Source organism: Hemicordylus capensis, chromosome 2, assembly GCF_027244095.1.
Source record: "Hemicordylus capensis ecotype Gifberg chromosome 2, rHemCap1.1.pri, whole genome shotgun sequence".
NCBI lineage: Eukaryota > Metazoa > Chordata > Lepidosauria > Squamata > Cordylidae > Hemicordylus > Hemicordylus capensis.
The window spans coordinates 378963593-378990328 of NC_069658.1; the positions used below are offsets into that span (position 1 = coordinate 378963593).

At 44.0% G+C, this 26736-nt stretch overlaps 1 protein-coding gene and 1 long non-coding RNA gene across 4 annotated transcripts in view; one reads left to right on the top strand and one right to left on the bottom strand.

Annotated features, from left to right (window-relative positions):
• Nucleotides 1–3955: 3955 nt before the first annotated feature.
• C2H19orf67 (chromosome 2 C19orf67 homolog) lies at nt 3956–24981 on the bottom strand. 3 transcript variants are annotated; one of them, XM_053303910.1, is made up of 8 exons: nt 24777–24981; nt 20778–21078; nt 18539–18683; nt 16330–16430; nt 14313–14498; nt 13590–13712; nt 10273–10420; nt 3956–4389 (listed from the first exon to the last, which is right to left on the bottom strand). In XM_053303910.1, the coding sequence occupies exons 2-8, from the start codon at nt 21053–21055 to the stop codon at nt 4378–4380; spliced, it is 993 nt and encodes a 330-aa protein (XP_053159885.1). In that variant the 5' UTR covers nt 21056–21078; nt 24777–24981; the 3' UTR covers nt 3956–4377. The 3 variants fall into 3 exon arrangements, with proteins under 3 accessions (XP_053159885.1, XP_053159884.1, XP_053159883.1); XM_053303909.1 differs by lacking the exon at nt 3956–4389 and having other exon boundaries at nt 9512–10420; nt 18539–18680; XM_053303908.1 differs by lacking the exon at nt 3956–4389 and having other exon boundaries at nt 9512–10420.
• LOC128348197 (uncharacterized) overlaps nt 24960–26736 on the top strand; it is a 30590-nt gene continuing 28813 nt past the window's right edge. The window contains exon 1 of the long non-coding RNA XR_008317990.1: nt 24960–25008. This is a non-coding gene — a long non-coding RNA (uncharacterized LOC128348197). The remainder of the gene's footprint in view (nt 25009–26736) is intronic.

The following is a 26736-nucleotide window of genomic DNA, read 5'->3' on the forward strand; positions in this document are numbered from 1 at the left end:
TAGATAAGCCCTGGTCTTTGCTAATTGACCATACCAAAGCACATTTTCCATCCATCAAATCCCTTCAACCACTCATGTGCCAAGTTTCCCACATATACTCTTCATTGATTTTCCTTCAGCCTTGTTACTCAGTCTTCTGCTGCTTTGTCTCAGTAACCTCATCCTAACATGACCTTTCCCCCCTCCTTTCTGGCCTGTCCCTCTGATCATGGTCTGTGAGTCCACTTGAGGAGCTGAGAAAACAGAGGCATAATTAATCTAATGCTTCAATCACCCATGTAAAACTAGAGAGGACCAGCCAGTTTTGGGAAGTGTTCATTAGTTACTACATAACATCTACTGGTTTGTTTTGCAGTGCAAGTTAACTGAAGGCCTAGTAGACATCAAGTAATTCATGTGCTATTTATTAATAATATAATAAATAATTCAATTTCTATACCGCCCTTCCAAAAATGGCTCAGGGCGGTTTACACAGAGAAATAATAAATAAATAAGATGGCTCCCTGTCCCCAAAGGGCTCACATTCTAAAAAGAAACACAAGATAGGCACCAGCAACAGTCACTGGAAGTACTGTGCTGGGGGTGGATATGGCCAGTTACTTTCCCCCTGCTAAATAAAGAGAATCACCACGGTAAAAGGTGCCTCTTTGCCCAGTTAGCAGGGGATTAGCAGGTTTTAACTAAAAACTTTAATCCTCCCAGTAACTAATTGATCTCACAGATAGGTCCACGATATTTTTGACAGGAAAATATCCAGCTCTTTATTTAGCCTTAATTTCTATTCTGGATGACATAGAAAGTAAGTGCTTTTTTAGCCAGCTCCTGAGTTGGAAACTGTGAGCAGAGGCACTTAGCAGACGAGATTGTGAGATGTGATAGATTGTGAGCCCTTTGGGGACAGGGTTCCATCTTATTTATTTGTTTGTTATTTCTTTGTGTAAACCGCCCTGAGCCATTTTGGAAGGGCGGTATAGAAATCGAATATAAAACCTAGTCACATCCAATTTAAGCCGGCCCCCTCCACTTGCAACAAAATTAAAGTAAAGGTAAAGTGTGCCATTGAATTGGTGTCGACTCTTGGCGACCACAGTGTCCTGTGGTTACCTTTGGTAGACTACAGACCATCTCCCACAGAGTACGGGATTATGCCTTTCAGCATCTTCCTATATCCCTGCTGCCCAATATAGGTGTTTCCCATAGTCTGGGAAACATACCAGTGGGGATTTGAACCAGCAACCTCTGACTTGCTAGTCAAGTCATTTTCCTGCTGTGCCATTAGGTGGCTTTGCTACAGAATTAGCTTGCCTCAAACAAGGTCTCCGTTCTAGCTTGGCACAGTGCCTCCACCTGAGACCTGCTAAACTATGAAAATGCAGTTCCAGGTCTTTGGTTTACTATCCTTCCTTCCACAATCCATACAGGACCTTTATACAGAAACACAGTTGTGTTTAATAGAATGGTAAGGCAGGTTAAGGGCTGGGAATATTTAACAGATATCAGTGAGCTAAATTACCATGTAACACAACACATTGTGATCCACCCAGAGAACAATTTGTTGATCCTCAGGAGTAGTACAGAGAAACCATTCTCTTCATAGGCTTCTTTCGGATCTGGAGCCAAGCATTTCTCCCTCTGAAGCGTCTCTTCCCAACATGGAGACTGGGCTTGAGGAGTTGTTTCCGGATTAATTCCACTGTAGATGAGTGAAGGGTTAATTGAACCACTATTTAACCAATTTGGGAGCTAAACAGGTGCTGGGAGGATTCTCATCAGGAAAAATAGTGTCCATGTAAATACTCCCGATCTCTGTACTATGTTCCTGATTGAACAGTGGCTTTGTAAAGTCAAGCCTCTAACCATATAATTATGCATTTAATGTTATTTGTAGTTTGTCCCTTAGACATGTCTGAAAACCGCCCTGAGCCTTTTGGAAGGGCGGTATAAAAGTTTTAATAATAAATAAATAATAATAATAATAAATCAAGTTTAGCAGAATCTAGTTTCCTGGACTTTTCATCCCACAGAGGAGTTACCTTTCCTACCAGTAAATAGAGTTTTTACGTTGATGTTAGAATGAAGGTATATCAGACAGTGGTCTTTACTAGTGGCTGGAAGACATGAACATGAAACACATTTTAGAGTAAAGACTCTGTTTTTATCCTTGCATTAGAGAGTAGATAGCAGAATGTGGTTGTGGCCAGGGGTGCAGGGAGTCTTGCTGGTGGGCCCCCCGCCCCTGTGATTGTCAAGCACACATGTGCCCCAAGCCACACCCCCTGCCTCTGACAGCAGACATATGGGCCATGGCCAGTCGACCCCTACAGAGCTTCCCCAGTAAGCGGTTCATTGAATTGCTGCCTGGGAGCTACTGTCCCTGCCTCCTCAATGAACTGCTGACTAGGGAAGCTCATAAGGGGCCGAATGGCCTGTCCCCAATACTGGCCACAGCGCATGCATCTGATGTCAAATGCAGGGAGCATGGCTGCCACCCAGGAGAGGGTCTGTTCAGACCCACTCCCATCCTACCCAGTCAGCGTTTCATTGAAACATTGGCTGGGCTTTCTCCTGGAGCCTAGCCAGCATTTCAGTAAAACATCAGCTGAGGAGGAAAGGGATGTGCCTCACGCTCCCACTGGATGAGCACCACGTTCACTGGCTGGCCATGGGAGGGAGCAAGGAGGTGTCCTGGTTGAGGGTGAGGTGGTGCCTTGGCAGCCCCCTCAGACCCTGGCGGCTGGGGAGGCAGTTATCCTCCCTTACTCAGTGGTCTCGATGCCCCTGGTTGTGGCAAACATGGTAGCCCTGTTCAGGCATTCAGAGAGAAGTTCGGTGAACACAGTTACAACAAGGCTGAAAGGAGGCTGGAAGTCCCACCCCCAGCCTGCCAACTCTCTCCCTGGAGACTGGGGCGCCCCAGTCTCCCAGTCATGGAAATGGAGGCAGACATGCTTACAGCATTTGTCTCTTCAGACCTACACTGCTCTAAGTGTGAAGAATGAACTGACAGGTTGGGAGTGGGATTCCTGACCTCCTATCATCCTTGTTGTGTGTTCACCAGCCTTCTCTCTGAATGCCTGAACAGGGCTATAGTATCTTTAATGGCAAACAAAAATTCTAGGTAGCTTTGATGGTCCAGTAGGGGGAAAAATCCAGAAGCAATACCTTTCAATAAACTCAATGGAAATATCACAAAATAGTGAGCAAGCTTTCGAGTTCTCCAAAACTCTTCTTCAGTATGGATGTAAAAGAATTCTGGGGGACTTGAAAGCTTCTTCATTACTTGTGACATTTTTGTTGGGCCTAATAAAGTTATTGTCCTACTGTCGCTTTTGGATTTGTAGAAGCAAGTTTAGCTGTGACGTGCGAAACTAAGGCTATGTGATGCTAATCAAATATTTGTGAAGGTGAAATCTATAGAACTAATGTCACTGAGTCTGAGCTTCTTGGAGAAGGGCTGGAATACAAATTACACACTTAACAAAGAGGCAGCTTTCTAAGTGGAGATTCTCTTATTTTGCAAGGGGAGAAACTAGCTGTATTCAGTCCCAGCACAGTGCTCTTGCAGTGTTGATTGCTGGTGTCTACTTTGTGTGTCTTTTTCATCTGTGAGCAGTCTGGGAACAGCAAACTATCTTCTTTTAATTTGATATAAACTACTCTGAGAATTTTTTTTTTGGTTGAAAAGTGTTATATACATTATAGTAACAGTAGTAAATATTGTCTGTCTGTAGAGCCACCTATGGACACACAGAAGGCACAAAGCCAAGAATGATGGTCGATTACTGTCTTCTGGAGAATTTGAATTCTGTAGGAATTGGCGATGTTCAAATCAATTTGTTGATTTTTCCATTCAGCCTTTATATGTTCTGCTTTTGTAACCTAGTTGATGATATTTGCAAATCCCCATTTTCAACAGAATTTAGATTTCATTATTAGTCACATTACCTTGAAGCTGTTGTAATGATTATCTTTTTTCCCCCAAATTCAATTTTTATTAATTTTTAACAATAATAACCATTAACAATCATAATAAACACAAATGGACTTCCCACGCACCTCCCTTCGTGAAATAACAACTATAAAGTTTAGCCTTATTATAATATTAATAAAAAACACAAATTTAAACCTTTAAAATAAAAAAAAAGAACCATTAATCTACCCAACCTGCATTTCAAATTTCAAATCCTGCTGTAAGATCAATAGTAGGAAAATAATTATTTAAATACAACAAAAAAGGTCTCCAATCTTCCTTGAACCGTTCTAAGCTTTGATCTCTTATCAATGTTGTAAGTTTTGCCATCTCTGCATATTCCAAAGTTTTTATCAGCCAATCTTCTTTTGAAGGCAGTTCATTACTCTTCCATTTCTGTGCATATATCATTCTGGCCGCTGTAGATGCATACATGAAAGGAGTTAAGTTATTTGTAGAAATTACTCCTTGTGTTATTCCTAGCAGGAAGGATTCTGGCTTCTTAGGAAATGTCACTTTAAATATTTTCTTTAATTCATTATATATCATGTCCCAATAGGCCTTAGCCTTCCCACAGGTCCACCACATATGGAAAAAAGTACCTTCACTGTGCCCACACTTCCAACATTTGTTTGAAACATTTTTATACATTAATGCCAGTTTTTTTGGTGTCAGATACCATCTGTACATCATTTTATAATAATTTTCCTTCAAAGCATAACAAGCAGTAAATTTTAAATCACTCTTCCATAACTTTTCCCAAGCTGCCATTTCTGTATTATGTCCAACATCTTGAGCCCACTTTATCATAGTTGTTTTAACTACTTCCTCTCTTGTCTCCTCTAAAAGTAACATTTTATACATTTTAGAAATCAATTTTTCATCATATTGGCATAATTCCTTCTCGAAATTCAAAATCTGATCTTCAAATCCAACTTTAAGGTCTTTCTTATAAATCTCATTTAACTGATAGTACTGAAACCAATCTCTAACCAAATTTTGTATTTCAGTTAAGCTTTTTAACTTACAATCCTTTCCATGAAAATACAACAAATCTCTGTAAGTACCCTAACACATCTGCATGTTTACTTCTTTACGCGAAAAAGCTTCAATCGGGGATATCCATAACGGAGTTTTTGGTTCTAACCAGTTTTTATATTTTAACCATACCCTCATTAAACTCCTTCTTACATAATGATTCAAAAAGTCTTTATGTATTTTACTTTTTTCATACCATAAGTAAGCATGCCATCCAAACCTTCTATCAAATCCCTCCAGATCAAGAACTCTCGGGTTTCTCAATGTTATCCATTCCTTTAACCATGTCAGACAAACAGCTTCAAAATACAACCTTAAGTCTGGCAAGGTAAGACCACCTCTTTCCTTTGCATCTGTTAAGTTCTTAAAGTTTATTCTTGGTCTTTTCCCCTGCCAAACAAACTTAGTTAGCTGTTGTAATGATTATCAAGTGACATTACCAACCAATAGGTGGTCCTCATGTCCTTACTGCTTAGTTAAGGTTCTGTATTTGATCTTGTTATTGGTTTGTGGGGAATTCCTTGAGAGGGTAGATCTGTGCTAGAGGCTTGTGTTGTTTGTGTAACTTGCAGATACTTAATAAAGTCTGTTCTTCTAAACAAGTATTACACTATATTGGTTCATATGACCCTGAAAAAGTGATGAAATGTGAATTTATGGGAAATGGGTTAACTTTAGCAGGTGATGATCAGGGCTGACCTAAGGATTTTTGATGCCCAAGTAGGGTTGCCATATTCTGGCTTTCCAAATTCGGGTGCCTAATTTGCACATTATGTAAACTGGCTTCAAAATAATTTTTGAGCAGAATAGTGACTGCATGTTTTGCTCTATAACTCCGCTTCTACAATGGCTAGAGCTTAGCTTGGTTTTTTTTTTGTTTTGTGTTTTTTAAATGAAAGCTGAAATCTGGGAGAATCTGGGTGAGATGCTTATAATCCAGGTGAAACCCGGAATTCAGGTGGGGGGGCATGGCAGCTCTAGTCCCAGGGCAAAGCCTGGCTTTGGTACCCTCCCCCCAGCTGGCGACTTCCACCCCCTGTCCTGTAGCCTGACTGCTGCCACCACCACTGTCTTTGCATCCTGCCGGCAAAGCCTCTAATCTAATTGCCATCGGATGTTGTAATTATGTTCTTACAGGGCCCCCTGTAGTGACACCAGACAAAAACTGAGGGGGGCACAGAGGGGGCAAAACATATTTGAGTGAGCGAGCTGTGCCCTACATATTTGATTTCTGAAACTGAAAGTGAGCGCAAGCCACTTTTGGAGGGGGCACTTGCTTACTCATGCCCTCCTCTGGAGTTGCACTTGACCGTCCCACGGCAGAGGCCTTGCTGGCAGCAGAAGCAGCCGGCAGCCCGGAGGAGGAGGAGGAGGAGGAAGTGGGCATGTGGGAGCGGGGCACAGAAGCAGGGGCAGTGGGAGAGAAGTGGCAGGCACCCAGTGGGTGAAATACCGCCCCCACTGGCTTCCGCCCCAGGTGACCAGCGGGCAAGCCATGTCATTGCAGACAACTTTTGGAATCATATGGTAACATTCCTGAAACTTGGGCAAGCAGTGAACACTCCTGCAATCAACTGAATGTCAGCACTACTTCTTAAGGCTCAAGTAAATCTGCCTTCTAAGATCCTACTAAGTGCAAAACAAACAAAAACCACTGCATTTGCTTTGCTGATTTTTTAAAAGTGGCTTTGAGCCATGACACATTTAGTAATTTCAGGATTCTTTTATTTTATTGATTGAATATTTAAAGGAACTGTACATTTTCAGAACAGCCCTGCTGGATCAGGTCCAAGGCCTATCTAGTCCAGCATCCTGTTTCACACAGTGACCCACCAGATGCCTCTGAGAAGCCCACAGGCAAGCGGTGAGGGCGTGCCCTCTCTCCTGCTGTTGCTCCCATGCAACTGGTATTTAGAGGCATCCTGCCTCTGAGGCTGGAGGTGGCCTATAGACACCAGCCTAGTAGCCCTTGGTAGACCTGTCCTCCCAAACCCTTTTTGAAGCCTTCCAAGCTAGTGGCCATCACCACATCCTGTGGCAAAGAATTCCATAGATTAATTATGCACTGTGTGAAAACTTCCTCTTGTCTGTCCTAAATTTCCCAACCTTCAGTTTAATGGGATGACCCCTGGTTCTAGTGTTGTGTGAGAGAGAAATTTACTCTCTCTACTCCATGCATAATTTTATACATCTCGATCATGCCTCCCCTTAGTTGCCTCTTTTCCAAACTAAATAGTGAAGGAACAGCAAAGCTCTAACCAGCAGGAGCTGCTGCGCCTCTTAAAAAGTTACCAAAGCAAAGCTTTGACCTTGCTCCAGATGCCCAGAGACAGCATAACCTTGATCTCGTGCTTATGCTGGGAGATGAACAATTCCACAGGCATAGAAGTCTTGCAGAGAATTATTCTGCCATCATTAATGTCCATCTAACTTGGGTGTACATGCAGCCCTGCCCTGGTGAATGGCCTCATCAATTTAAGAAGGGAAACAATCCAAAATTGCACGTGCTCAGTTGTTTGTTTAAAAAAATGGTTCTTGGTCTGACTCCACTGTTGTTGGAGTTCCAGTCTTAGTTACTGGGAGACAACCTGGAAAGCTATTTTGGACTCAGAACAACTTGGCTTGGATCAGAAAAACAATCCGAAATGAGGAAGGGGAATAGTGGTAATCGTGCCCGTTTGAGCAGGTATTTGGTTTTGTTTTTCCATTGTTCCAGGGATTTTACCTTTGGGTGGGGGGGCTGTTGTCCAAAAATGCATATGAATGGAGTATCTGCAACTTACACTTTGACTGTATCGCAGAGACAGATGTCCTTTTGGATAGTTACCTATAGGAGGGCATATATCCTCTGTACTTGCACCAAAAGAAATGGAGTGATCAGGCACTGAGATCTTGGAGTTGTGAACAGGACTGTATCCTATGCAGCCATTTTGAATGGTTGCAGGAATACACATAAGAGCGTTTGTCATTGCAGCTTGTTTAAATCAGTCTTGTATTTAAGCACTCACCTGGTTGCCACTGGCAACCTGGATTTTATGTGAGGACAAGTATCATTTGTGGGTCTTATTTTTAATTTTTTAAATTGATATTTGTCTGCAGGCAGCAACAGCTTCACCTGCACTTGAAGAGCTGAGACCATTTCCAGTGTTCAGCTCTTGCTCGTTGCCCTCTTAAAAAACCAATGCACCAGGATCATTTCCTGATCATTCTAGAGCAAAAAATGGCAACTGGCAGGAGCTAATCACTAGGAACACTATCAGTGGTTCAAGCATGACTGAAGTTGCTGCTGCTCAGAGGTGCAGCAAAAAACAAACAAACAAACAAACAAACAAAAACCCACTGAAAAATGAAAGAAGCCCCACCAGTGCCACCAACAAGGGTACACCACCTGAAACAGGCAAATACAAATTTCTACAAGCAAGTAAACTTTTTGGGTTTGGTTACATATGCAGTTTGTTTGTGCAACATTGCCTCTGAGTCTGATTTGCATTAGTCACTTGCATTTAAACCGCCCTGACTAAGCCTTTTCGGAAGGGAGGTATAAAAATCGAATGAATGAATGAATAAATAAATTTACCCTGGCAGAAGGAAGAGGTGGTTACATATGCTTATAGAACTTATTTGCACCATCATTTATGTTTTTGTATATGTTGTGATGTATACCTATGTGACACTCAATTAGTCATGTTGGCCACTAGATGGCAGGGCTTCATTGTCTGTTTCTCTGTGCATTTATTTCTGCAATACTTTTCTGACTTTTGTAGGATTCTTGCTCCTGATTGTTAGTATCTTTCCTAATATTAATAATATATTAACATTAATATTAATATATGTTAATAATACTTTAACATTAGTTAATATAAACAGGTTAGCCATTCCTGTTCTAGAACCAATTAAATAGAACAGGAGCTGTTATTACATATTCAACCATTGTTTTTGGTTGCAGGGATTTTACACCACTATTGAGCCCTAAAGCTTCATGAGTGGATTTTTAACATTATTTTGGGCTAATTTCATCCATTATTATGGCAGGTTCAGGAAGGTGGGAGCATATCCAGTTTATTTTAGAGCAATTGCATTGGCTGCCTATAAATTTAAGCCCTAATTAAGATGCTGGTTTTAACCATGCTGGTGATCTAGTTTGATTTTTTGTGTGTGGTAAATTATTGTATTTTATTGTTAGCTACCATTGGACCTTTTAGACAGGATATAGCATTAAAGAAATTAACTGCCTTAAATCTAAATGCTTGAAAGAGCACCTCCATTCATATAAAATGCCCACTAAGATCCCCTGAAGAGATTTATTTATTTTTCTTTATTTTCTTTATTTTATTTCTATACCGCCCCTCCAAAAATGGCTCAGGGTGGTAGATCATGTCAGCAAGTATTCAGCGGCTAGCCATATGACAGCAGAGGGGGCAAGCTGTGACCTATAACATATATTCTTGTATAAAAACAACAACACTGATCAAGACTGAAAAGTCACCAGAATGGAAAGGGGCATAGAACCAGCCTGTATTGCTTTATTAGGGATGTTATGCATACATATTTTAATCCAAAAGTCTTGGTGTCTCCTGTTGGGTGCTTCAGAGACTTTGGTCTGCCTGTCTGAAGTGCAGGAGGAAGTGGGGAGAGGGAAACAAGGAATGTCTAAATGCAAAGGAGTTGGGGCCCAAGCTTGCGAGGGGAGACACTTTATCCTGGTCTGCTGGGATAACTTAGAAATACCTCCCATAATACTCCTGAGTCCTGTTTTGGGGCACTACAAAGATACCTTCTCTGAAGGAGGAATGTATAATCCGCTCACTTCTAGTGCCATCCCAAGGTACCTTGTAAGATGAGTACCCATGAATGTGGGATATGTGACTTATCTCAGAGTAGGTCATCTCACCAGCTATTCAGTGGCTAGCCATATGAAGGCAGAGGGGGCAAGCTGTGACCTGTAACCTATATTTTTGTATAAACAACAACAACACTCATCTCCATTGTAAGTACTGCAGGTCCAAAGGAGATTGAAATGTCATCTAGAAGAAAAAGAGTCAGGATTTGTGTGTGTTTCAGAGCACAGCTGGGAAAATCTTAAACTGGAATATCTGCAAGACAAGCCACTGGCATGACCTTTCTCTGTCTATTCTGAAGAAACCCACATTCTGGTCCAGCATGCCAGCTGATGTGGTGGTGATGTTATGTTGGGAAGCAGGGGATGCTTCTAGTAGATACATGGGGGGATACACTTTCTACTGCACCTGCTCCCCTGGGCTTACCCAGCAGGAAGATTCATGGTTAAGCAGGCCAGAGCTCTGGGCATTTAGCATCTGCACCAAGAGGTCTGTGGCTAAGGTGTGGGAGGGTTCCTCAAAGCCAATTGTCAGGAGTTGCTGGTAATCCCCCCTAGGCTGGCGACAGAGCACCCTGTGGGAAGAAAGGGGGAGGGGGTAAGGTTAGTGGTGTCAGTCTAATTCCTGCAATCGAGATAAGTACCCTATGTAAGAAGAGCCTTGCTGGATCAGGCACAAGGTTGTCTAGTCGAGCATCCTATTTCCCACAGCAGCTCACCAGATGCCACTAGGAAGCCCACAGGCAGGGGATGAAGGCATGCCCCTTCTCCTGAGGTTGCTCTTCTGCAACTGGTATTCAAAGGCACACTGCCTCTGAACCTGGAGGTAGCTTATAGCCATCATGACTAGTAGCCAGTGATGGTCCTATTTGTGAATTTGTCTAAAACTGGGAGTTTGGTCCCTAGTGCTAATGGGCAGTCATTTCAGCCTGTGGAGTCGCTTTAGAAATACATGGGAATACATTCTAAACACAAACATGCATAGAATATATTCATCCTACATCTTTCCTAGTACCACTGGAAACAAGTCACGTATTTTACGATTGTTGCTGACTGAAAGTATCACCCCTGAAAATATCTTCTGCCAGGAGCTAACAGATATTCACTGCTCAAGAGGGTTCTCTCCCCACCCCACCCTAACTGCCACCCCACCAGCTGCCTTTGAATTTTCATGGTTATTTCTTTGTAATCTTTTTTCCAGAAAACATGTACTGGCTTTCAGTCTTCGACCATAATACTGAATCAAGTGGCAGGCAGCAGCAATGCTTATGTTTACCACAGTAAAAATGTGTAGGAAGTTGTATCCTACTTTTTAGATGAGAGAGAAGCAGCTTGTCACACACCCCACACATTATATTAAGGAGGAAATGCCATCAAATTGCAACTGTGTCTTGATCTAGTGTAGAGTTCCATGCATAACCCCATCCTGACCTCCACGTTACATGTCTGTCAGTGACAGAGACAATGCAGGCTATAAGGAGTAAGTGGTTTTTTTATGCTAGATGTTATGGCAGAGTGTCTTTGCCAAACAGTATTACATTATTTGAGCGGTGAAAACCGCCACTCCTGAAAGTAAGGCTCATTCTGCAATTTGCTGCTGAGGACCTGAGGAAACCCAGGAAACAAAGGCAGAAAAATCCCCATATATAATTTTCAGGAGAAGCACAAGATGCAGTGCTGGCAAGTGCCGCTTTTCTTGCATTCTTACAGGACCTCGTATACCACTTAAAATACAAGTTGTAGGACTGAAATATTTCTAAATCCTCCATTTTGTATTCCACATGTTGGAAATATTTCTTGAGATCACAGGTTTTTCTTAAGTGGAAATATCTGTTGGTTAAAACCTGGGTAGTAATACCATATGTAACCTTCTTTTATAACCTTTTTGTAAAGTCCCCTTTGGAGCACTTTGGGGATTCCAAAGCACATTTGCAGATTAATAAATTCCCTCGCATTCAATTCCTGACTCACTATCATACAGGTGTAGCATTGCAAATCACCCTTGCACATCTCATTATAAAATTAACTATGCACAGTCCATGTCAAACCTTCATCAAGCAAGTACACATTAAGTTAACATGCACAGTACCGATAAGAAACACAAACACATTTCAATCCCTTAACACTCAAACAAGCCATATGCCATGTGTTCACAGCAAAAGGAAATGTACAAATATGTATCACGGCAGCAGATGTTGCTGGCATTCCTGGCTGTGAAAGCCTAGATGGCCCTGGTGTTGTAGTCATAACAAGACATCATGTGTGGCCAGCTTATCTTTGTTTCCATTCTGCTTTCGTGTAGAATGGGGCCCATCTCTGGGATATGTGACATGACTGGTCAATCAATGCACACTGTGGTCACACAATCATATCAATGTAATGATCAGTTTCTTTTGCACTGACTATAATGGTTGGTTGAAACCACTATGGCAGTCTTTCCTGTGTTATCATAATGCTCTGTTCGCCATCCCAAAAGTGGGTGGCTGCCACAAATTGATAAATTTATGCAAGGCATCATGCCTTCAATTCCAACCATCCATTAATGATATAATTGATTGATTGGTTTTCTATACTGCCTGATATAGAAATCTCCAGGCAGTGTACAAGTCTGCCTGGAGAGATTTGTACAAGTGTACAAATATGAAGGAAATATTGGCCTACCTTACAAGGTAGTTGGAAGGATTATCAAGATAATGGATCTGAACACTCAGGAAGAGCACTATATGAATGTCAAGTAGTACCTATGTGGGAGGAGGGGAAGAGTAGTTAGCAGCCCAGGGTCTTTGGGGGCTTTTCTGGGGACACATGATAGTGGGGCTCCTAGGGTTTGCCATAGGCAGGCAGCTGTGCAGCTAGCCTATTCCAATGCATTTCTATTGCTTATGTGGATGGCTATGTAGTAATGAGCGGGCTTTAACCAAGGCACACTTTCTCCCCTTAATCCCATTGCTAGAACCATTCTGAATGGCTAGGTTTTGATACCGTTTTATCTCGAGGCCTTCAGGGAAGTGTGAAGAACCCCAGTGCTTTCCAATAGCCATTGGAAGGAGACGTGGTAGAATGACTTCATTAGGAATACAGGATAACAGCCATTCCAGTGCATTGCTATGCCCCTTTGAAAACTCAGTTGATGTTTATGCAAATTAGGACAAAAATAACAGGGTGGAGTGGAGGAGGAGTTTGGTAAGATTCATTCTATATAAATGCATTTCAGTGATACTTCAGAAGGGGAATACTTTTTTCTGCTTGATCATCTGGGGCAGTCTCTAAAGACCACGATAAGAGCAATTAATCACCCTTGGTTTAATGCATTCTAATGGCAATGTAGGCATTCAGTATTCCCACCTAGGGACATTCTGTCTTTTGTTTAGCACATCTAGGCATAGGGTTTGGTTTTTGGCACTGCAATATTCTTGTATGCAATGACCCGGTGATACTGCGTTTTCCAAAGTGGGGTGGGCAGAAGGTAAATACTACATTTCAGGTGGAGCACTTAGCTCCTGCTGATTACTGCAGTTCTTGCAAAGCACTTATTAGGTAGACCTTAACCTGATCCAGCAAAGCACTTATGTTCCTAAGCAACATTGTATAGTCAGGCTAGTTACTGAACATGGATTAGTTATACTTTGTTCAGAGATCGCAAATGTGCACTTCAGCTTTGTCAATTTGACACACACAGGTGAACCAAGCAAGACTAGAATCAGACTATCCTGCTCTAGACAAACCACTACACTGCATACCCACCAGGACAGCACATCAGAGCTGTGCTCACTGTCGGGGTCGACAGGCATCCAGCGTCCAATGGACCAGAGCTTCTGTATCTTCATTGTTGTCTCGTCTCCTGTATCCCGGAAGCACAGAAAATAGCTACAACAAAAGGACGAGAGAACATGCAGGGCATGACTAGTAGTCAAGTGAGCCTCAGGGAAGCTCAAGGAATGGGTGCACTATAATCCCATGGTGAAGTGCAGCAGCTCCACATCAAGCAGCCCTGCAGGAGCAGCCCAAGATATTTTGCTGCCTGAGGGAAAGAACATGATGCCACCTCCTATCTACAGGCAAGTGCTCGGCATTCTCAGGCATGCTGCTGCCGCTTCAGCAACATTGCAAGCCCTCTCAGACTAGGCCACCAAGCCAGGCAGGGGTGTCCCAAGCGTGCAGGGAAGTGGAGAAAGGCGAGACATCTCCCAGTGGGGCAAGGAGGGGGAACATGAACAGCATGCCCCTGTAGGGTGAAGAAGGGAAGTGGCAACAGGAGGCAGGGCCTGTGGTGGAAGCAGAGAGCCGACACTTGCCTCCCCACCCCCGCAACCCTCCTTGCACCCACACCTAAGGCATCCATCTCCCCTGCCTCATAGAAGGGTTGTCCTTATGTGAAATCTACATCTCCCCCACAAACCACAGGGTGAGTAATTGTGACTCTGTTCAGATCTCTTTACTGCATCTTCTATGTGTCCAGCAACTCACTATTCTGTCCGGGGTGTTTGATTCCGGCCAGCAGACCCTTCCAAGATGTCAAGGTTCCAGCGCATCTTCTTGTATAGGTTGCGGGGAACATGGGCAGCTGTGTAGGGTGCTGAGATACAGTATCGGAAGAGTGAAACCTGCCGTGACTCATTCAGCCAAAATTTTCCACAGAAGAAGCATGAGACGCTAGTGGAGAGGTGGATATAGACAGGTGGATATAGACTATCAACGGCTACTAGTCAGAGGGCTGTGAACCACCTCCAGCCTCAAAGGCAGGATGCCTCTGAGTACCAGTTGCAGGGGAGTAACAGCAGGAGAGAGGGCATGCCCCCAACTCCTGCCTGTGAGCTCCCCAGAGGCATCTGGTGGGCCACTGTGCGAAACAAGATGCTGGGCCTTGGGCCTGATCCAGCAGGGCTGTTCTTATGTTTTAGGTTGGAACAGAGACCAACTAAGGTGTATGAAGGGAGCTGGCAAAACTGGAAGAAATGTCTTCCAAATCCCATAAAAAAGGGACAATTAATATGTTGGATTGTAAAAACAGCTACTTTTTAATCTGCACATATGAACATAGCTGATGTAACTGAATTTGAGTCGAATACCTTTTGTCAAACGTATATAACTGAACAATTTTGTAAAATAAACATTTGGGGAAACTATTTGTTTTAAACTGCTGCTCTGTTTCTTAAGTCTTTTCAGAAGATTTAGATGCTCTATGTCTTCTATAGTTCAAGCACATGTTTAGCTAAGTCTAATAAACCACCCAGAGATGGAAGTTTGGGGTGGTCTACAAATTTGACAAATTAATAAATAAATATAAATCTTGATTGTCTCATGCAGAGGCGTATCTAGGGAAAATAGCACCTAGGGCAAGCACTGAAATTGCGCCCCCTGTCCAATCATCTGGCACCCATCTTTCAGATAACTTTACCATAATATCAGCTGAAAAATACAAGTCAGGCTCGTTAATCTTTTAATATTTCAAAAACTATTTAGCAGTGGACGTAGCCAAATCAAAAAATGCAGGAAAACTACAAATTTCAGTATGCTGGGGCTCATGAAATACCCAAATGCTATGTGGAGGTGTACTTGGAAAACTAGAAGTGCCTGTCTAATTCTCTACTATGCATTGTAGCATCACTATTACATAAGTTTTAAAAATCAATGGAGATACTCTGAAATATAATTAAAGGATATGCAGCGTAAACTGTGTCACTGCTAGGAATATATTCTAGTCTTTGAGAAAGACAGTTAAAATGAGAGAAAGAGAGCAAGAAACTCCCAGTGGGCCTTAATATTAAGGATTTCACACTGATTCAAAGACAAACTCACCATTAATAGTCATATTATCAAGACATCACATTTAACTCACTTATCACAAGAAGCAAAGTAAGAGCAAATGAATACAATCCTAGCTCATAAGCATCAGCTCAGTATTCACAAGTCCTGATTCACTGTACGTAGCGCCAATCTCAATATGTGTACAGTGTCTTATATTATATTAATTTTTAATTTTTTTAACTTGTAGTCCCTTTGGGGGGCTTCCTAAAGTCGGGGGGGGTTTGCAAAGGTTCCCCCTCACCCCACTGGCCTCTAGGGCCTCACAGGTACCATTTGAGCATGTGCGGTGGCCAATTTTAAAAATAATCTTTTTTTTTTTTAAAGGCCACTGAAAACAAAATGGCCACCGTGCATGCTCAAATGGCCTCTGCAAGGCCTGTCATGACCTAGGGCCTCACAGAGGCCATTTGAGCATGCACGGTGGCCATTTTGTTTTTGGCAGCCATTTTTTAATTTTTAAGAAAATTTTGCCAAAATGGCGCCCCCCCTTCAAGTGGCGCCCGGGGCACGTGCCCTGCCTGACCCACCCTAGATACACCCCTGATCTCATGGTACAAAGGCAGCTCTTCTAACTTCATTGGAAATAATGAGTTTCCCACCACTCACAGCTAATAGGGACAAGTTACATCATCTATCTTCTGACCTATTGGTTCCTTTTGGAGCCAAAGTCTCCTACCTGAATGGATCTGTGTCTTCTAGAGAGACAAAGCTGAAGGAAGCATACATCAGCACCAGTTGCTCAAGCTGGCAGGCCAGTTGCTGAGAGATCTCCAGGAGCTGTGGGGTGGAAGCAGAATGGCAAATAACAGCAGTCTGGGGCTAGTCTTGTCCCACCCACCCCTTTGGAGACTGGGAGTTTAAAAGACGAGCTCTTGAGCACTGGCACATGGGCTGATCACCACCAATTGGCCCACTACTCATCTAGGCAAGTTCTTCATCCCTGAAATCAACCAGAAATGAGGTCATACTGTTTATGTTTCCTGTTGCCTCCTTCCCTCTACCAGGAAAAACAGTATACCAGTCCAACAGCTTTCAACTTTAGTAATCTGTGATATGAGTTTGCTGGCAACAGAAAATGAATAAGGGCTCCTTGTTCTTTTACTTTGTTCTAGAGATCTCTGACCAGTCCAGCTGCTGAACCCTGAAACATGTTTTTTTCTCCAAACTGTATTAGATGGAGTGTGCCATCCCTGCTGTTTATGGAGCAGGGAATGTAGCTTCCTGTTAATGCATATGATGTTTGCTGATTAGCCTGCTATATCCTTGCTTTTCTTAAAAGTCTGGCATAGAATCTAGAGTCTCTTAGCAGTTTATACAGTCTAGATTTGGTCCCTTCTCTTTTTTTACTTCTTTTGTAATTTTTTGCTTCATCTAACTTTATCCTGAAATAGTTTGTTTGCATGAACTTCCCCTTCCCAAGATTGCACATACAAGGATTTTTTTTTAAGTTAAAAACACACTGTATTTGCACAATTTCTTCAAAGTGTGTGCACATACAAAACTTTTTTAAAGGTACTATGATCATTAATGACAATAAGTCATATGGCTAGGAAAAGCTGAAATTGCAGGTGCCTTTTGGAGATGCACTCCAACAAAGTTTGATTGTGAAGGGGGAAATGTAACTTCAGTACAAGAGACTTCTTGAATTAGATCTCTGTTTGCTTCCCAGAGCCACCTAATGGTGCAGCAGGGAAATGACTTAACTAGCAAGCTAGAAATTGCTTGTTTGAATCCCCGCTGGTATGTTTCCCAGACAATGGGAAACACCTATATCAGGCAGCAGCAATATAGGAAGATGCTGAAAGGCATAATCTTGTACTGCACAGATGATGGCAGTGGTACACCCCTCCTGTGTTCTACCAAAGACAACCATAGGGCTCTGTGGTCACCAGGAGTAGGCATCGACTTGACAGCACACTTTCCTTTCCTCTTCCCAGAGTCCAGGGAAAAAGCACTTTTATTCTATGGATCTCCTGTCTGTTGCCAGTGCCACTAATGTTCAGGTGGGTGGGCTCAAGGCAGTTAGGGACAGGGAGAAGACTAGCTTTATTTTTCTTCCCACCTTCCCCACCCCTACCCACCCCCATTAGAGACAGATCTCTTGTAATGTTTGCCTTCTTATGGAGGCATTCCCCCCTCCCCGCCCCACCATGAAGTTTGTGTGTGCTTGCATGTGCATGTTAGGGCGTAGCTGTCTGAGCTTCCCTTTGATCTATAACACAATCTACCCAACACTAGCTGAGGTCAGCACAGCCATTTACTTAATTAGACTGCCGGTGCACACTTACCTGGAAGTAACCCCAAAATGAACTCAGTGGGAGTGACTTTTGAGTAAACATGCATAGAATTGGGCAATTAGATTATAATCTGCTCCATTTCAAAAGGTGAGGGAAGCCTATAAATAAGTCTAAGATTAAGTATGTAATTCAAAAGAGACCCCAGTTTTAAACATACCATTCATGAATATGATAGTGTGTTAGAACTACTAGAAGTTCCCTGTTAGGTCACATGCCAATCCACCTCAATGCTCTCACTCTCCCCACCACCCCACACCTTAGCTCTTCTCTCCTCCGCTCCCAAGGCCTAGCAAGCAAGGCTCTGCAGTTGGTTTCTGAGTCCTAGAGAATGGGCTGCAGTTCTCTCATTTATCAATCAGCCCGGACTACAACAGTAGCCCTGTCTCTCTGAGCTTCTGGGAGAGGGGACTCTCAGCCATTCCTGGTCAGAGTTGGGGTTGGCGGGCAGGGTCCAGCCTCCCTGTAGAACATACTTCATCCACACCCTTGTTTCTATCCTCCTCAAATTAGTCCCCTAGAAGGAGCCTGGGGTTGACTAGAACATATCTCTGAACAACACTAGGCCTTTTGTTCTCCCTGCAGACTCACCCGCCTCCGCACTGGTTCCTGTGGGGGTCTTAAAAAAGGTGTGCAGCTGCGTGCTGTTGATTCCAGGTAGTGGAAGTAAGGCTGGCACATCTGCAGGAATGTGGGCATAGCTTTGGCAAATTGCTCCTTCTGCATTCTGTCTCTGCTGAAAATAGGAGGCCACCTCTATGGTCACCACACATTCTTTAGCTCGGCACTGATTCAGGGAGGAAACTGAGCCATCCTCCTTGCTCCCTGCAACACCATGATGAGTCACGCCAGCTCCTGCACAGTGCTACATATTTCACAGCTGGGGAAGGGCCTGGTAACAATCCCCAGGTTGGGGATTAAATCATCCATAGGCAGGGTGTACAAAGTGAAAGAACACCACCCCCTCATGTGCCCACTGTGTGGACATCACCACCCTTGCATGCTGCAGAGGAGACTCTCACTTCATGGGTAGTACTCAAAGGTGAGGAGAAGCATGGGGAAAATTTGTGCTACTTCTCAACTTCCTAGTGAAATTGAATGCTGCTTCAGAATCTGCACATTGAGTAAGACTCTGGAATGGCAGAATCTCTCCATTATCACAAAGTACCTAAGGTGTACAGTGGGGCCATTAGAGAATGTCTGTTGTGCATCACAGAGGATTCTGGGTTTGTTGGTTCTCTGCACTTGCACTAGAGCAAATTGCTGGCTGTCCAAGTCCATTTGGGAGCACTCCGCACAAAGTGAAAATGGCAGCACTGTCAATTTGATGGGCCCCTTGATGGTTTCTGGACCCTGTAAGCATTTATGTAAGAAAACTTGCTAGGCCACAATATAACTACAGTAGCATTAATAAGTCCCTCCAAATGATAAACACAGTCCAGAAATGAAATAAACTGCTTACAAGTCACCCTTGCAGAGTTCCAAAAGAAGTTGCAGGAACCTACTAGAGATGCTTTAGGAGTAAGATAGGTTGTATTGGGACTGGAGGATGGACAAGAAGATGATCCATTGGGTTCCTTCTGACTACAAGCACACCAATTCTAGTACACCAAATCAGAGTCATGAAGTATTATAAAGGCAGCACTGATGTTGAGAAAACTCAATCTAATTCCCCTTCCACAAAGTATTAGTTAACATGTATCTAACACATAGCTACTGGCCAGCTGTAAAATCAAAGCACACAGTATTTTGACACGCTACTTCTTTGGCTAGAATAATGTCCCGAAGGGTAGCTGTGTTGGTCTGCAGCACCAAACAGAAAGAGTCTTCAGGCATCTTAAAGACTAAGACATTTATTGTAGCATAATGTAGCCTTTGTGCATGCATCTGATGAAGTGGAACTGTCGTTTGAGAGTTTGTGGGCCAGTTCAGACAATACTTTTCTGATCTGACCAGCCACATGCAATAAGGATGTGTGTGCACCATGATCACACACATCCTTCTCTCTTCCGAGCTGGAGTGTCTACCCAGATTGAATGGGGCATTTAACCTCTCCTCTATTTGGATTGGATTCATCTGAGTGTCTTCCCTATTTGTAGCATGTATAGAGGAGCAGTTCAGACAAACTATCTCCAATCCTATACAATGAGGGAAGCTGCCCTGGCATGCTAAGTGGAAAAGATGTATTATTATTATTTATTCATTCAATTGATTACTCTCCCCCTGCTAAATAAAGATAATCACCACCTTAAAAGGTGCCTCTTTGCCAAGTTAACAGGGGTTCTAGCAGGGTATATGTGGTTGGGCTGGTTGGAGAAGTATAGTCTGAACTGAACCCATGTTTCAATACATTTGTTAGTCTTTAAGGTGCCATAAGACTGATGTTTTGGCAAGAATGTATGGGATGTTCCCCCCCAAACATCCCATAAGGAACAACAAGAGACAAGTCAAACAAAATGTGCAAGTGAGACAAGTACCTTGCCTGGATTATTTAGCCTGATCCTGCTAAATGGATTTAATAATAGGGGTGGCCTGCCACATAAAAGGAAAGGAAAAATTGGAAGCTACTCTACCACTATGTGAGATTAAGAGTTTCCCTTTCCATTAGCAGTCAGTGGGCAGGAGTTCAAAGGAAGGGGCAGGACTAAACTGGTGAGTTAGCTGACCAACCTGCAGCATGCACAAGCCCCATACAGCCACCATCCCTTGTAAAAAATTATCCCTGCAGACACAGTGTAGGTCCTTAATTAAAGTAAATCTACAGTTCTGTTTCATCAAATTGATCAATCTTGGTCAAAAGGAAGCCACCTCCCTCCCAGCCCTCTACCACCTGTACAGCAGATATGTCTGGAAGTCCTCTGCTTTCTTCAGCAAATACTTGAGCTTTTCAGTAATGGGAGCTAGGAGCTCCTCCAAAGTGATGTTCACTTCTGAGGGTGACTCAGGCTGTGGTGGCACATTGCTCAGCCAGTGGGGCTCTGCAATAGGAGGGGAGATGAGACACAACCCTGGGCTATGAGGACTGAGACTCAGAGTGCCTTCAGGACTAGAAGATGGAACCTCCACAGAGCCATCTGAGAGGCAACTGTACCCTTGCTTGCCTGCCATCTTCAGACGCCTGCCTCAGGACTCTGCCAAAAGAAGGGCCGGAAACGATGGTCAGTACATCTTACCAATCTCCAAACATGCTATCCAATGTAAGTTTAGGTTTCTAGATTTCAAAAATGAAAGACTGTCCTTCATCCCAGTTATCCTTTTACAGGCATACTCGGGCATAGGGAGCTTGGCCGTGGCCGGAGGATAAGGTCCTATCTGGTGGCTCCCCTGCTCCCTAGGCTTCACAGCCGCATGAACTAAGCGTGTGCCCCAAGCCATGCCCCCTGCATCTGGCATCTGCTGCAAGGAGGCGAGGCTGATGCCAAGGCCCAGCCGAGCTTTCCCAGTGAGCAGTTCATGGAATCGCTGACTTTTGCTTTTGGTAAAGGAACTGGGAAAGCTGTGCCAGGACTGACAGTCCCCTTCTTGGCACTGGCCCTGCCCCCTTGCATCTGATGCCAGATGCAGGGGTGGGGCCACTGCCCGGGTCATTTCGGATCCTTCCCCATCCTCCCCAGTCAGCATTTCTTTCAAACACTGGCTAGTTGGACTCTTACCCCCCAGTACAGCCAGAGTTTCGGAGAGAACACCTCGTGCTCCCAGACAGCGAGCACTTCTTTCTCTGGCTCGGTGCAGGAGGGAGCAACAGGGTACCCTGGCAGAGGGCAAGGGGGTGCCTTGGTGCCGCCCCAGACCCTGGCAGCTGGGGGACAGTCCCCCCCTTGCTCCACGGTCCCTACACCCCTGGGTACACTCTTGGGAGCAGGAAGTCCAGGCTTCAAGTCCCTGCTCTGCCATTAAAATCCCTGGGTGGCCTTTGGACATTATTTTTCAGCCAAGTTTACCTTGCAAGGGTGTTGTGAGAATAACATGGCAAGACAGCTGTGTACTGCTCTGAGCTCTGTCATGATGAACTCCTTGTTGGAAGGACTACAAATAGGTGAGAAAGAGGTCGATACTTATATTGTGTCCTTATTACATAGGAACATAGGAAGCTGCCATATACTGAGTCAGACCATTGGTCTATCTAGCTCAGTATTGTCTTCAGACAGGCAGCGGCTTCTCCAAGGTTGCAGGCAGGAATGTCTCTCAGCCCTATCTTGGAGGTGCCAGGGAGGGAACTTGGAACCTTCTGCTCTTCCCAGAGCAGCTCCATCCCCTAAGGGGAATATTTTACGGGGGGGGGGGGAATATCTGACAAAACTAAGCATGGGCATCTGTCCTAAGTTGCTTTATGACTGGGAGTCCTCAGGAACATTTTTTCTCAAGACCCAAGAGTGGCCGGCGCAGGAGTGACAGGAACCCATAAGATGGGGCTGAACAGTGCTTGTACCATTTGGCACTCATCGCTCCCAGTGTTTTAGCACAACTTATTATGTTGCTGTGAGTGATGACTTTTCTCGTATCACATTTTATTTGCCTATACTTTATCTAGTCCTGTTTCAGACCGGCTTTCAGGTGGGCTATGGGGTGGAGACTGCCTTGGTCGGCCTGATGGATGATCTCCAATTGGGAATTGACAGAGGAAGTGGGACACTGTTGGTCCTTTTGGACCTCTCGGCGGCTTTCGATACTATCTACTATAGCATCCTTCTGAAGCATCTGAGGGGGTTGGGGGTGGGAGGCACTGTTTTGCGGTGGTTCCACTGCTATCTCTCGGGCAGGTTCCATATGGTGCCTCTTGGAGACTCTTGTTCTTCAAAAACTGAACTTTTGTATGGTGTCCCTCAGGGCTCCGTACTGTCTCCAATGTTGTTTAACATCTACATTAAACCGCTGGGAGAGATCATCAGGAGATTTGGTGCAGGGTGTTATCAGTATGCTGATGACACCCACATCTATTTCTCCATGTCAACATCATCAGGAGAAGGCATAACTTCCCTAAATGCCTACCTGGAGGCAGTGATGGGCTGGGTGAGAGGTAACAAGCTGAGACTGAATCCAGATAAGATGGAGGTACTTATTGTGTGAGGTCGCAACTCGGGAGATGATTTTGATCTGCCAATTCTAGATGGGATCACACTTCCCAAGAAGGAACAGGTACGCAGTCTGGGGGTGCTTCTGGACACAAAACTCTCCCTGGTGTCCCAGGTTGAGGCAGTGGCCAGAGGTGCCTTTTATCAGCATATTTAGCTGATACGTCAGCTGTGTCCATTCCTTGAGATAAATGACCTCAGAACGGTAGAACATCTACTGGTCACCTCCAGACTTGACTACTGCAATGCGCTCTATGTGGGGCTGCCTTTGTACTTAGTCCAGAAACTGCAGTTAGTCCAGAATGCAGCGGCCAGATTGGTCTCTGGGTCAACTCGGAGAGACCATATCACTCCTATCTTAAAACATCGACACTGGCTGCCTGTAAGTTTCCAGGTAGAGTACAAGGTTTTGGTTATAACCTATAAAGCCCCAAACAGCTTGGGCCCTGGGTATTTAAGAGAATGTCTTCTTCGCTATGAACCACACCGCCCATTGAGATCATCTGGAAGGTTCGTCTGCAGTTGCCACCAGCTTGTCTGATGGCTACTCAAGGATGGACCTTCTCCATTGCTGCCCCGAGGCTTTGGAACACACTTCCTGCTGAAATAAGAGCCTCCCCATCTTTTACAACTTTTAAAAGGGCAATCAAGACACATTTGTTCACCCAGGCTTTTAATTAGATACTGTTTTAATTGTGTTTTAATAGTTTTAACTATTTAATAATTGTTGAAATGTTTTAAACTTTTATTGGCTGTTTTTATTGTCCTGTAAACCACCCAGAGAACTTGCATTTTGGGTGGTATATAAATGTATTAAATAAATACAAAATAAATATACTTGGGAATTCTATTGAGCGATTGCAGAGATGGGTACAATGGAAGAGGGACATGAACAAGCCATCCATAAACCACACTGTGAAAGTGTGATGGAGCCCTAGGGGTATCTGTGCAAGTCCGAAGCATTTAGAAAGAAGAAAACTAGAGCCTTATTCAGACATTATGTTGCACAAGCGTACAGATGACTGTATAGTCATATATATTTGTGTGAATGACTGTGCCTGTGTTCCCTTCGGAAGTGAACCCGAGTACAGGCCCCTCAAATGTATGGTACAGAGAGGAAGTATACTGCTGTTTAGACAGTCGGGACAGGCTCATATCTCCCCTGCTTTGTAAATACCTTGGTCACTCTAGTCAAGTCTACATCAAGATGCTGCTATCAGATGACAATTGGTCCTTCACGTTATACAATGTTGCCAGGTTCTGTGGGGAAGCGTGCAAGATCCGTAGGGTCCTGACCGCCAGTTAATATCCCTGGCAGCAGATGTTTGACTATTGAGCATTTTATTTGCTTGATTGTATAATAATTTTAACTTGCCTTTTATTTCACAGCTTTTATATAGCTTGTATATGTTATTTTATCCATTTTATACTTTTAGTTGCCCTACTTTCAAGGATAGCTATACATTTACTCTATTAATCTTCCCACGGTTTTTAGGCTTAGCCGGTAGCATTTTACTTTACTAATTACCATACCATTTTTAGAGTTGTATTCTACTATTATTATAATCATATTTCGCTTCTAGAGTTATATTTCATTTAGCATGAGTTTAATTATATTATATCTGTGCTTTATCGTGTGCTGGTCTTTGATTGATAGATACTGCTGTACTTGTGTCCACCAGGGGTGAATAACTGTACCTGTGTACACTAGTTATACAAATGTCAAACGTGTTGTGTGAATAGGGCTAGAGACTTACCTGTAACTGATACCTGAGAGTGGGCCACCCACAGACAGGTGGACTTTTCTAGAAAACAGTGACAGTTATGGTTCAAAAGGAGGGGGCTTCTCCAATCAGCCAATCAGCTTCTGCCACCTCTGTGGCAGTGTGTTCTACCCAGCTGGGAGAGGCTCCCCCCTCCCCCCTTAAAAGGCAGTTCCATAAAGATCAACAGCACCTACTCAGGAGGAGATAAGAACATCAGTTACAGGTAAGTAATAAACCCCAGGATTGCAGTGATCACTTTGACAGTGTGATGCAGCTGCAAAAAGCTAATGTGATTTTAGGCAGCATTAACAGATTCGTAGTTTCCAAGTCATAAGAAATAGTTCCACTTTATTTAGCACTAGTCAGCCCTCATCTGGAGTTTGATGTCCATTAATACTCAAGGAGAGAGTCAAGATGTGGCCCTCTTAAAAAGATGTAGACAAATTGAAACAGGTTTGCCAAGATGATGCTAAGTAAGTATTATGTACTGAAGATGGTCAAGGATCTGGAAAACCAGCCCAGTGAGGAAGGGCTGAAGGAACTGAATGTTTAGCCTGGAAAAGAGAAGACTGAAAGAGGACACAATAGCACACTTCAAATGCTTGAAGGGCTGTCGCAGATCGTGTCTTGCAGGGCCAGGCAGTGTGAGGACTCACTAGGGGAGCTCGGGAGAAGTCAAGGTCAGGTTATAAGTCAGTGTCGCCAGAAGCTGGGAAGTCAAGTCCGCACATCTCAGAGGCCCCTTCATATCATTCTGGAGGGGGAACCAGACACTAGGCATGAAGTAGAGTTGGGTGGCTGGGAACCCAGCAGTCTGCAGCAGATGTTGCAGGGCAGAAATCTTAGCCCACATGTCTGCCTGCTGGGCTTGCAGTGCCTGGTTCTCAGCACTCAGAGTTCCTCCATTCCTGCCTGATGGGTTGCAGCAAGCTATCATGTCTTGCAGGGCCAGGGAGCATGAGGACTCACCAGGAGACTAGGCAGAGATCGATGTCAGGCTACAAGCTAGGGTCAGAAGGTGGGGTGTCAGGTCCACACAGGAGGAATGGGAAATCAGGTCTAGTCAAGCCAAGGTCAGGAGTCAGAATATCAGGTCTACGCAGGAGCAGGCAAGTCAGGTCAGTCAAAGCCAGGAGATCAGGTTTACGTAAGAGCAGGTCAAGGAACTGGCTACAAGCTTGAGCAATGACCTTTGCTGCAGCGAGGACCTGATCTTGACTGAGCCCTTTTCAAGGGAAGTGAATCCTGGTCTGGAATGTAGCAGTCTCAAAGAGGCCATGCCTTATCCCTCAGTCGCTGGCTGCGGCATGGCTGCAGCTTCTTCCTCTGAGCTGGAGGAGGAGGAGAAAAGGGCAAGGGTGCATCCTTAGGAACAAGGGTGGATCCAGCAGGAAATTACAGGGGGTGCAACAGGAATGTCCCCCCCATAAAAATATTGGGGCTTGAATTTTATTTCTCTTGCAAATGCACAATGCCAGGGGTGTCAAACTCAGATCTGGTGGTGGGCCAGATTAGATTCCAATGCACCTCTGGGAAGCCACACAGTCTTGCTCCACCTTCTGTCACCTCACACCACCTTCTGTCTTCCTCCTCCTCCCTCTCACATTCCCTTTCTCCCCCCCCACCCCCCCACTTCTATTGCCCTGACACTCAAATTAGCTGAATCCACTACATTTTACACCAAAATACACTCATGGAAAGACTTTTAGCCTACTTTCCAGTAGGCTTATGAGATCACCCGACATTCTATGTGTGTGGGCTCCTCCCCACCCATCAACTTCACAACGCCTGGACCAATATGAACCAAACCGGGTACAGCTCAAGCGACACCTGAATGGCATAGTTTGTGATGATGTCATCCACCCCGATCCAAGATGGATGCGTAAACATTTGAAGCACAAGTGGGCTAACTTGTGAACTGCCTAACCCATTTGAACCAAATTTGCTACAG